Source organism: Poecilia latipinna, unplaced genomic scaffold (assembly GCF_001443285.1).
Source record: "Poecilia latipinna isolate Pla-1442-1.1 unplaced genomic scaffold, P_latipinna-1.0 Scaffold828, whole genome shotgun sequence".
NCBI lineage: Eukaryota > Metazoa > Chordata > Actinopteri > Cyprinodontiformes > Poeciliidae > Poecilia > Poecilia latipinna.
Genome location: NW_015113444.1, coordinates 124334 through 136497, shown reverse-complemented (window position 1 = coordinate 136497; position 12164 = coordinate 124334). Strand labels below are relative to the sequence as shown.

The window sequence follows — 12164 nt, the reverse complement described above, 5'->3', positions numbered from 1 at the left end:
AGTGTATGGTTGCTTGAGGTGTGCAACTTTGTGCTGCCCTGGTAATGGATTGGCGACATGTCTAGTTGGGTTTAAAAAGCTATTCACTTATGTAAATAAGTTTTTTACACCATGAGAACACATTTCTAAGATGTGGGGAAAAGATTTTGCTCAGTCCATTATATCCTCTCGCCGCAGCTGCTTCCTGAAACCGCCGGCTTTTCATGATGGCCATGTCCCCTCAACTTACCGACATGCTTCGAGCCATGCATCATCACCACCATCATCATCCAGATGATCATGACGCCGAATGCCTGTGCAGCGTGTAGTGACCAGAGGCCAGCCCCGGCTTGACTCTTCGCCCAGCTGCTGAAATGGAAACCGATCCGCGTGTCCACGTGTTTGTGTCATTTCCATGTAATTTGCATATGTAAACTGGCCTCGCCTATTGCTCCGCGGCTGCACCGAATGGACGAGGCGATTCGTCGGCAGGGGCCAGGCGCAGCGGCGAATGGGAGAGCCGCAGCGCGCCGGTCCCGCCCTCTCAGACACGTTGCTTCGGGAGAAGCAACACGGGGTTGATCACTGGCTGTGGCTGCTGCCTCACCGCTCACACGCCGCACACGTCCCTCACATCAGCTGCTCCTCTCTGCCCGACGCTCCTGCCGGATTCACAGTTTGAACAAAGGAGGAGAGGGGACACGACCGGCCGCCGCATCCCGGGAAGGTAGGTAGACCTCCACTGTTCACGCCTCGCTGGTCAGATTATCTCCGTATGAGCCGGCGAAACGCTCCTGTTACCTGTTTTTAGAAGAAAAAAAAATCGTCTGGAGGAATTTAACAGATGTAATCACAAGAAATAAAGATCTACCTATTCGAGCTGAAAGTGGATTTTTGTTAATAGATTGATCAGTGTTGCTAATGCTCTTTTCTGATTGTGCCTTTATGTAATCTAACAGGGTGCTGCCAAATTTACTATGACCGATGAAGTCTATTGTGTCTCCTGATCTGATAGGCGGACAGCCCTGATCATTCACTTTTTCTGATTTTTCTCCCCTTATGGTCAATGATTACAATGTTGTATCTCCTCTCGGTAATATTCTTACATAATGCGACTGTATGTCGGTAACTAATGAGCACCGTCTGTATGTATACATGTAGGGGCCCCATACCTGCCCAGGTGTGCACCATAATGGCTGTCTGATATTTCACATCTTTGACAAATTATACATTCTGTCGTTTCTTAATCAAAATAAAAGAATTGCAGGCCTGGGTCGTGTTGAAGTGTTTTCAGAGGCCCAGGGTTAATCGATATTTGTTAAAAGCCCCGCATGTTGTTTCATTACATAAGAAAATCAAGTCTGTGGTTTAACAAGTCCAGCTTGATGCTATAGTTTTTTGTTTTTTTTTAGATGTATCAAATGCTCAAGTCATTTGTTTTATGAAAGTAAAGTGTAATTGCCTGATGAGACTTCATATCACATAACATATGGGATCTCTTAGCCCATGTTATAAAACAGAAGATTTTTATAGTGGACTCTATAAAGATTAGATAAAAAGATTTATACTAATCTGTTTGAACTGCCTTATGTGTTAGTATATGTCACTTGCTTGCTATTATAATTTTATAACCACAGTCTGGTTTCTGTGATCTTTGATGCTCCTTTTTCAATCCGTGAAACAGATGCATGCAGCATTTTTTTTTTATTTTTTTTTTTTTTTAGGCCTGTGTCGGGTTGTGTGAATGAGTGAACCCCCTCTGCTCCACCCTCGCTCTTTGACTATAAGACCAGAATCCTAAAACAAAGAAAGAGTGAGCCATTGCTCCTTCTAACCCTCAAATTTAACAGGAAACCCGAGACATGCCAGGCGTTAACAATCCAACCACTAAAGATAACCCTGTGCTGTTCTCACTTCCTTTTATCGCCAAGGAAACGCACTGAAGCCCATGCGAGCAATTAGGCGTCCGCGAGAAGCGTTTTGAGTTTGTTTGTTTTTTTTTGTCCACGAGACATCCTTCAATAGCGAACCAGCAGAGAGCTGATGTTTTACAATGTCGTTTATTACTTCTTCGAGACGTCAACGCTCCAGTCCCGGCCCTGGTCCCCTTTCTGAAGGAAGCTAACAATGTCCATGGATGAATGTAGCAACTGTTGGGGGGGCCAGAATCAGATTTTACACAATATCGTAAAACTATGATGATAATTACACAAAAAAGTTATAATGTTATGCAATCAATCTTATTTAAAAGAAATTAAAAGCCAGCAGTATATTTTTAATTTGAGTTTAGCAAAAATGAATATGTTTATTGCTCTGAATGTTGTACCTTTATGCTGCTTGCCTCTGTCTGGAGAAACACAGGTCTAACATGCTAATATTAGCAGACAGCCCATTTTTTTATTAGTTGGGCTGTCTGTCTTGTAACCAGCCTGCAGCCTGCTGCTTTACAAACTACCAACTTTTTTTTAAAACAGCTTTGTCTCTGTAAGAGAGATTGAGGGATGCTTCTTCATTTTTAACACAATGACCTTATTAAGCGTTTTTGAGACCTGAAGTATTACCGAACAGAGAGTGGGAAAAGTGTTAGCCTTTTTAGCCTGTTTTTAGCTAGCTGGTTGGAAATGTGGGTAAATAACTTGCTTATCTATGCAGCAGATCAGTCTCGCTTTCTCAGGGAGTGCATTAAAAAAAAAAAAAAAAAGATTTTCAGCTGTAGGAACAATTTGACGAAACTGGTACCTGGCCCATGACTAATCTGTGCACAGCCTGGCATGTGTGAGAACTTCCTTTGTAAAGGTTTACAGTGACAAGAGTTTGGACACGTGTAGATCTGAGGCCTGCAGGGAGGTTTTCGTGTTTGATGGTGCTCAGTCTGTGTTTACTAGCTCAGGTGTTGCATCTGCAAAACAAACAGGTCATTGTGGTCTCACTGCCACCGTCTGCTCTGGCGCCGCTTTGTCCTTACTCACGTCTACTCACTTGGAGATGCTGTGTTTTCGGTAGACTGTTTATTACTGTTATTATTCCACCAAATCCTCGGTGCTCAGACAAGGACGCCCCAGTGGTTATTTTGACGCCAGCCTTGAGTTGTTGATATTTTGGTCATGTGTCTCATCTCCACCCATGGCTGTCTTTAACGTGTTTGTTTTCCCTCACGAATCCCTGTCTCACCCCAGGTCAGTGATGGTCAGTGCTGGTTAGAGCCTGCAGCTGAGGATGTCTGCTACCGATTCGGACAACTCCATCGACTGGCTGGCCAGTGACACAGAAGAAAATGAGAGCGAGCAAGAGCCGGACTGCACCGCCAGGCACAGCCAGAGAGAGGCTCCCCTGTCTGAGAGCAGCAGCAAGCCGAGCGAGGACAACTGGTGCGAGGTCTCTGGTAGCAGGGGATCTCCCGGTGGCACTGCGAGATCGGACAGAGACTCCGGCAATGGACTGTGCAAATCGCAGCACGGAGAAAAGGCAAACGGCAAGAACACTCAACCGGTGAAAAGACCTCACAGCTCCACAGGAGAGCAGTGCAAGGAGCGGCAGCTAATATCCAACGCATTGGAGAAAGATCAAGTTTTTATCAACAAGGTGAGCACCTCTGTGACTGCTGTGTTTTGTTTCTCACTGGAGGTGGTTGACAGCGTCAACAAAACTAGGACATGCCCTACCACCCAGATCCACCCCCACACACCAACACACAAACCCCAACCCCCACCCCCCCACTGCTGCTTTTACTGACATTTCCAGTAAGGCTGTCCCTCCTCTGTAACTGCTTAAGGAGTGTTTGGCGTTTTGGTCTCAGAGAACTGTGTCATTTGATAAGAAAGCAAGCACGGCGAGTGAGTTATTTGACTTGTGCTACTCGATATGTATTTCAGATGTTTTAGCTCATGTTTAATCACCTGACTGTAAATCAATCTGTTATCATTCCCAGTGCATGGAGCTACAATGCTACATCCATCCGCTGTCATCAATCTTGAATGGCCTTCGTTCAGGGAGATACAAAGAAAGTAAGTCAGCCTTCCTGCGCATTTGTCCTGAACAAGTTTGTGTAATTAACTTGAATAGGATGACCGCTGACGTTGCAACTGGAGATGCACCAATGAGGCTTTTCCTGGTTTAGGCTGACTATGACAGGCCCTGTTATTCTTGTTTTATTCTGAGAACTGTGACACATGAAAGAGAAAAATGCAGACATTTTTAAATACAGTAAAACGAGGCAATTATTAGTGACTTGAAAGTGTCACTATGGGGATGCATCACTGAGGATAAAACCTTATTGATGCATATATATATAACTTTTTCATGCTTTTCCATTCTTCTTTAATGGGAAAAACGTGATTTTTCAGTATTTGACCTACCAATCACCAATCAGTGCTGATAAAGGAAAAACCGGCCACGTGGTTGGTACATCTATAATTGCAGCATTCCACATCTCACAAACCCGCGTTTTCTCTGGTCTCAGCAGTAAATTGAAGCAGGGCTTGTTTGTGTGGAAACTAACTGACTAACCGGTGAAAAGGAGCATTTGGGTCTGTCAACATTTCTCCCAGAAAAAACAATGGAGGGAACAGACAACACGCAGACCTTTGTGGAAAAAACGTGTCCCCGAGATTTGAGAGTGTGATGTCTGAAAACATGTATTGTTGTTGGACTATCCAATAGCCACAAATATTCACGAACCCATCTCTGTGTGTTACGTAACAAAGATCATCTCGGGTGAAGGCTCGCTTGGCGACTCCGCCATTTCAACAGATAAAGAAAGCACTCAGTGATATTATTTAGCCTACCAACAGTAAGAAACTTTCTACGCTTCTTTGTGAACTTGGCAGAAGTGAGTGGGAACATACTGTACCATAGCTTTACCAGAGAAGCAGCTGCTGTTTGTGTTTTGGTCAGAGCAGCATTACATGTGCTTTACTGCAGATAATGGCCGTGTCCAGACAAGCTTAGATTTTGGGATCTTGGTCAGACCCGAACCTTATGTGACCCAGTGCTTGCTGCTCACAGAAGCAGGGGAGGCTGTTCCCTTGTACAAACATTTCACAGAGCCCATCTGCTGCACAGACTCGGGGCCTGCTGTTGACGTGCTTCACGCTGCAGCTTTTCTTTCTTTTCCAGGGCTCAGCAGTTTCCAGGAGAGTGTGGCTATGGACAGGATTCAAAGGATCATGGGTGTTCTGCAGAACCCCTTCATGGGGTGAGTTTGACCTACATACCTCGATCTTTGTTTCCCTTTAAATGTTGTATAAAGTGCCTTGAAAAACCTCTTGACTGCTTCAGATTTTGTCGCATTACAGCCACAAACTTCAGCTTATTTTGATTTTGTGTTCGAGGTCAACACAACAGAACACTTAGATGTGAAGTAGAAGAAAAATGGTAGTTTTCAGGGGTTGTAAAAGCACTTCCTCGAAACCACCTGATGGTATTCAACCTCCTTTACTCTGATACCCGTCATTATAAACGATAAATCTTTTGCTTTAAGTAATCACCCGCCCCAGAGATCTACAGCTTAGTTGGCATGTGGTGTTGGATAGTATTAGTTGTACAATCCACAAATCTGGCCTTGACGGGAGAGTGGCAAGGTTAGCCATTTTTAAAAGAAAGGCTAGCCGCTCTTTTAAAAATGTCTAAAAGAATGGCTCGTTTAATCTTTGCCACTAGCCTCTACTCAGATGAAATCAAAGACACAGTGTCTGGTGTTAAATTTGCGCCGCATAACACCCTGAACACACCGTCCCTACATTAAAACGTGCCAGAGACGGCTATCATCAGCTGGGGGCTGAAAAGCGATGATGGGAAGATGGATGGAGCTAAATACAATGAAAATCTGGATGAAAACCTTTTAGAAACTCTCAAAGACTTAAGACTTGGGCAGAGATTTCCCTTACAGCAACCCTAAACATAAAGCCAGAGCTACGATGGATTGTTTTCAAATCACCCAGTCAAAAGTCCAGACCTATGTCCAAATTCAAATTCTGAATTCAAAGTTGCTTTTTACAGAAGCTAACCAACCAAACCAACTGAAATTGAGCTGCAGTATTTTGTGAAAAGGGAATTTGTAAACTTTTCTCTTTCTAGACGTTTGGAGCGGTTAGACACGGAGCCCAAATGATTTGCCACTGTGATATCTGTGGAAATACTCTGTAAAAGATTTAAAAATGAATAAATAAACATGTAACTCTTGCGTCACTTTACAACAAAGCTTTACTTTGTTTATCTAATCAAATAAAACCCTAATATAACACGATGGAGTTTGTTGCTTTCAGCATGTCGTAATTTAAAAAGCTCCTGGCTTTACGAATACTTTTACAGAGCACTGTATGTACCTTCCTGCATTTTATCCTTTTATTTTTTTGTTTTTGTTTTTTGAACATGCTGCAGCCTGGAAACTTGCACTGCCTAAATGTGTTTTTCCGCTGTAGCTTAAATCTGGTCGGGGATCTGAAGTGAAGCACATCCGGCTGCACGGAAATACTGTTTGCTTTCTAAGTGGTCTCCATTATGTCTGTGACACATGGCTCACAGCAGGTCGCTGCTACCCCCACACGCATTCGGGATAAATTTACTGCAGAGACGGCTGAGTCGCTCTTTAGCCGGCCGTCTCGTTAAAAATGTATCATGCTCCTCGGTGGGAGAGGGACGCTTGTGTCTGCTTGATTAGCTCTCCACCGACCATACAGTGTAATGGAGTATGATATTACCCCCATCTCCTCTGTAGGAAGGAGAAAGTCTGAGTCCTTGTAATATGATCATCTTTCATCTAATGAAACTGAAGCTTTGTTGAATTATGTCGATAAAAATAAACATATAATTGTTTGGGTTTTTTTTGGGCTGGGGGGGCTCTCGGTTTTAAAAGCGACCTATTTTTTTTTTCCGGGGAGTTCGCCGAAAACAAAAGCGGATTAATAATAAATGCACCCTTGATATTTAAGCACGGTTTCTATTGGGTGTATCAAGGTATGCTGCTGAGTCTGGCACAGACTAATCGAAGAGACCTCCCAGCAGCTGCTGCCTTCATATTTGAGACAAAGAGTGGGTGTGGCCGCCTCCCGCAGACAGCCTGGAAGGTGGGCTTAGCCCCTCCCACTATCCTTCAGTTTGCCCGCCCCTGCTTTCTGCTCTGTGCTACCAGCTGGCAGCCCCTCCAGCTCCACAAAAGCAGATAGGATCAAAGTGACCTTTTTTTCTTTTTTTTTTTTTTGTTTAGCTAGCGGATAATCTTCCACATGAATTTTACATGTTTCGAAAATGAATATAACAAGAAGGTCCCGATCGTGTGACGGCGGTTAATCCCCTGCCCACCATCTGCTTCTGTCAGGACTCTTCTGAGCGCGCTCCCCTCCTTCCTCCTCCCACGACATCATCTAGTTTATTTCCACAATGACGCTGTTGGACACCGTTGTGGCTTTGGTGTTTATATTTAGACACAAGCAGAGCTATTACACGTCAAGCCACGTGTGAGCTCTAAACATGTGAGAAATGTACTCAAGACTGCTCCTCCACACGCACACATGCTTGCTCTTCAAGGCTGCATATTTCCTAGGTACGTCTGATTGGGGAGATAACAGTTCTCCGAAGCAGTTGGCGAGACTGATTGTAGATCAAGATTCATGCACGATAGCAAAAGTAAACACTGTTTCTTCCTCTGTTTTCTCTCCCCCACCTCTGCTTCCGTTCCCTTCCTTTTTTCCCCAGAGAGAAATATGTTGATATCATTCTGAAAATGGAGGCGATGCTGAAGAGCTGGTTCCCTCATGTGAAACTCCAAGAACAACTCGCCGCCACACAGACAGAGGGACTTGTGCCCAGTAAAAGACTTAAGGTAAAGGTTCAAAAAAAAAAAAAAAAAAAGCAACCATGTTGTGTAAGAGCTCCTCAAGACGACACGAGCCTCTGCCAAGAGTGACAGCGTTGCGACGGGGGAGACAAAAATACCCATTGTTATTTAATCACAGCTCTGTGACAGGAAAAGAAGGATTTAAAGCTTTTTTTTTTTTTTTTTTTACTGAGTCTCAGGTTCGCTTAAAACGATGACACAAGAGCAAAGATAAAACCGGAGGAGTGTCCCTCTCGGGCTTAGAAAGGTCTGAATATACCTGGAAGAATCCTTTGCATTTAACTGGCGTGTATTTATCCCTGACGTTAATCTAATCCTCCCCCCCAAAAAACCAAAAGAAAACAAAGACGGAGGTATCATGTTGCAGGTTTTTCTTGTCATTGTAAAGATGAAATGTTATTACAAGTTCACCTCACAAGCTGTCAGCACTGTTGTTTCAGTGACTACATTGAAAAAAGAAGAAGATAATCTGTTCTGTAAAAGACTTTGAGACTAGAGCAGAGATTCACCTTCCAGCAAACATACAGTACAGTCACAATAACGCAGTACTGATCTGGTGCATGTGGATCCTGATCTCAGCGCTGCTATGCTCACTTCTGGTTTGAACCTTAAAGCATGTGGCCTTACCTGTCCTTTCTTTTGTTTTTCTTTCACATCGGGCAATAAATTTAGATTTTAAATTGCTAATCCTCCCTTCTAAAGAAAAAGCATGGAGCATGTAATTATGATGTTGGAAGTTGTGTGACTCATTTCTAAATGGGCGACTTTTGAAAATTACACAATTATAGGTAATGACCTGTTTACAAGGTCAAAGTAGCACAAGACACGGAAGTTTATATATAGTCATGTTGCAAAATGTCCTGCATTAATTTAAGTCTACCGTCATTTATCACCACAGGCTGGCCGAGATAGTATTATTACCAAAAAGCCCCAGTGATAAATGTGTTAGCCCCTTCTCCTGATCATTCCTTCCCTAAAGGTGTTGCTATTAATAGCAAACCGTCCCACAAATGATAAGACTGAACAAGACTGTAATCATCCGATCATCTTTTATCTTCTAGTTATCCATAATTTACATGTTTCCAACAGGAGACCAATTAGAGTTATTTTTGCTTTGATCTCGGATTGTATTGTATCCTATTTCATAAGAGCTAACTGGCGTAAACAGGATTCAAACCCACAGTCAGTGGAAATGTTGTGTAATAGAAAACCCTCAGAAAGTGATAAACAGCTAAACTGGTTTACACATGAGATTTGAGAACGTTATATTTATCTATCTCCATAATTCCTTGAAATACTTGCCTACCTAGAAAAATAAACTCACACGTTGTTTTTCGGGACATAGATACGGAATACTGTATTTTGCTGCTTTCACTTTCAAATGTTAAGACACAAACGTCCCCTGTCATATTTCTCTTTCATTTTTAAAGATGAGCTCTGAAAACCATTCATTACCCGCAAGCTAATTTTTCCCATGTGTGGGCAAAGCTCTCTTTTACAGCAACGTATAATTACCGACCGCTGCGTCTCACATGCAGTCTCTTGAGTGTCATCCGCAGAAACAGACGAAACCTTCCGTGTGCTACCTGTTTGCAAAAAAAAAAAAAAAGAAGCTTAAATCTCTTTCTCAGCAACTGTGTTGGTTCACGTCTATTGTCGGGCAGAGTATTAAACTTACCTGAGCCAAAATGTCAACCGCCGATGCCAACTAACTTGGAGCAAGCAAGTTTCTCGAAGAGTCGTGTCAGTTGATTTGTGTTTCCAGTTAGACCGCCTGCCAGATTTACTGGCACACAGCTGGTAAAGCCATGCAATAAGTCTTAAATAATAAGGCATTCACTGCAATGACATGATTTCATACATGTATATAAATTTCATCCCATGTTGATGCAACAATTATTGTCAACCATTTCAATTCCTACAAAAAAAAAAAAATACATACACAAGTAAAGTGCACATCAACAAAACAAACATATATACTTTGAAGTTGATCAGAGAGTTATTAATCCATGACTCTCTTTTTTTTTTTTTTTTTTGCTGGGGTGCAAAAAATTATGGGATAGATTTCCTTCAGCTGTACTGCAAAATGGAAAATAGAAGAGAACTATTAGTTCAAAAAGGAAAACGCGTGTCAGTCTTGATAAGTCATGCCTTATGTTATCCATCTGTACAGTTGCAGCAATAATTATAGTTTATTTGAAAAATTACTTTTTATAGGAGTTTTTACACATCTCGCATTTAGAGGACTAAAGTAACAGTTTGTAGAACAACTTTACTTACAATGTTAATCTCCTTTTTTTTTTTAAGTTAAGCAAACAAAATGATAATATAAACTATTAAAATACATTTGTGTTAATTTGAATGCTTTCTGATTATGTCGTTGAATAACTGAAGGTCCCCATGTTCCCTTACAGTTATCTCCAATGACGACATCTGCAGCTGGGAGCTCCGTCTTTCGCAGCGATCCTCCAACCGGCACCAAAGCTCTAAGGGTCACGGACCTGACTCCGCCCGAGGCCTACTCCGCCAACAACCTGAAGTGGCTCCACACGTCGCCTATCTGCTCCCCCACAGCCGAGGAGGCCCAGGCTGGTCCCAGGCACCCGCTGTTGCCCAGAGACAAAGACCTTACGCAAGACAGTGCTGTTTCCTCCAGCACAGACGGCCATGCTAAAACAGACTCTGTGCCCCGAGGCCCGCCGCCAGGCAAAATCAACGCCCCCTGCCTGGAACGGCTCCTTAAATCCACAGACAGCATCATCACACGCAAGGAGACTGGGGGTTTGATGGGCAGCAGCTGGTCCTAGTCCAAACACAAGGGGGGCTGGGGCGTCCGGACGCAACGTGGCGTTCGACCTAGCCTCGCCTTGCCCCCATCCTGCTCAGAGCCAGTCAGCCAGCTTCGCTCATTCCAACCTTCAGGATTGCGTTCAAAACAACAAACAAAAAAAAAAGGGACGTCGCAGATTCCTCTTCAGCACGGAGCGGGTGTCGACGAACACGCTGCTGTCTCTGACACGACGAGCGTCCGCCTTCATTTCCCGTTTTCTGTTGACTTATCCTCGTTTCTCTAGTTTGCATTCTCGAGTTGCGTGTGTGTGTGTGTGGGTGCGCGCGCGCGTGCGTGTGTGTGTGTGTGTGTGAGCGTCCAAAGGCTAGTCGACACGTGCGCTGATAACCGAAGCAAGTATTGTCAGAACTGGAGTCTTCCCGCCGGCTCCCGGGTTCAGTGATACAAGTTTACACCAATCTGCTGTTTTGCTTGGTAGGGAAGATACGTCTTAGCTGGTAGGAAGGATTTTCACATATTCATACGTGGTCTACATATTGTGCTGAAAATGTGGCTGAAATGTGATGGTAGAGACCCCTCTTAGCCCCCCTCCCGCCTCCCGCCCCGCCTCCCAGTGACTCCACTCTTAGGTTTATTGATGTGACTGTTACTCATTTCTACTCTTCATCGATAAATCCTTTTTGGTACAACTGTTCTACCTCATCGAGCACCACGTCACGGCTAGTGAGTTGGGATGTGACCACTTTGCTCAGAGTCTGGACCCCCTGATCAGATCTGCGGTGAGCCAAACGGCCTCCGACGGCGAGGCCGTGCAGTACAAACAGAGGATGCTCTCTCTCTCTTTCTCTCTCTCTCTCTCTCTCTCTCTTTCTCTGGCTCTTTCTCTCCCTGTGGCCTGACTGGTGCCATTGTAAAGAATGTCAACTGAAGAGTTGTTTTTTCTGAGTCTCCCAGAAGAAGGCAAACAGTGCCTGCAAAGTCAAGCTGTGCCTGTGAGCTGGTTTGATTAAAAAAGAAAAAAAAAGGAAAAGACGAATAGAGAAGCGTTTATATTACCTGCACCTCTGTGGGATGTGTGGAATCAGGAATTGTCACTCTCCTGCCATTTTCCTGTACGAGTAAATTATTGCCAACTACTAGCTGTGGTGGAGTAGAACAACTATCATTTTGTTTTGCCACAGAACTAGACGGTGTGTTAGACCACCTGAGAGGGACAAGCGACGTGTCTGTGTAAATCTTACTTCGAAGGTTGTCGATTTACCCTGAAAAGTGGCCTTTATAGTGTGAAATTTTATACTTTCTAAATAAATGTGGTTATATTTGTTTGATGCAAACTGCTTAAGATTATTATTTTTTTCCCCCTGTGAATATTTTGTTGGATTTTTACTGTTTGATTTAATTGAAGAAGAAGAAGCTTTACGGTTTTTGCCAGTCTACAAGTTTTCACCTTTTTTTTTCAGTTCTTAAATACTCGTCTCAAATTTTAAAACAAAGCCTCTTGCTTTGGCCTAAATGACCCTAATTCTACTTACTCTGTTCCGGGCCATATGGATTGACCCA

The 12164-nt window shown here is 43.5% G+C and overlaps 1 protein-coding gene across 1 annotated transcript; it reads left to right on the top strand.

Annotated features, from left to right (window-relative positions):
• The first annotated feature begins 237 nt into the window (after nucleotides 1-237).
• ciartb (circadian associated repressor of transcription b) lies at nucleotides 238-11938 on the top strand. Its single transcript, XM_015047479.1, has 6 exons — nucleotides 238-706; nucleotides 3156-3561; nucleotides 3908-3983; nucleotides 5095-5173; nucleotides 7672-7798; nucleotides 10228-11938. Exons 2-6 carry the CDS (start codon nucleotides 3196-3198, stop codon nucleotides 10618-10620), a joined length of 1041 nt encoding a protein of 346 aa, XP_014902965.1. The 5' UTR covers nucleotides 238-706; nucleotides 3156-3195; the 3' UTR covers nucleotides 10621-11938.
• The last annotated feature ends 226 nt before the right edge of the window (nucleotides 11939-12164 follow it).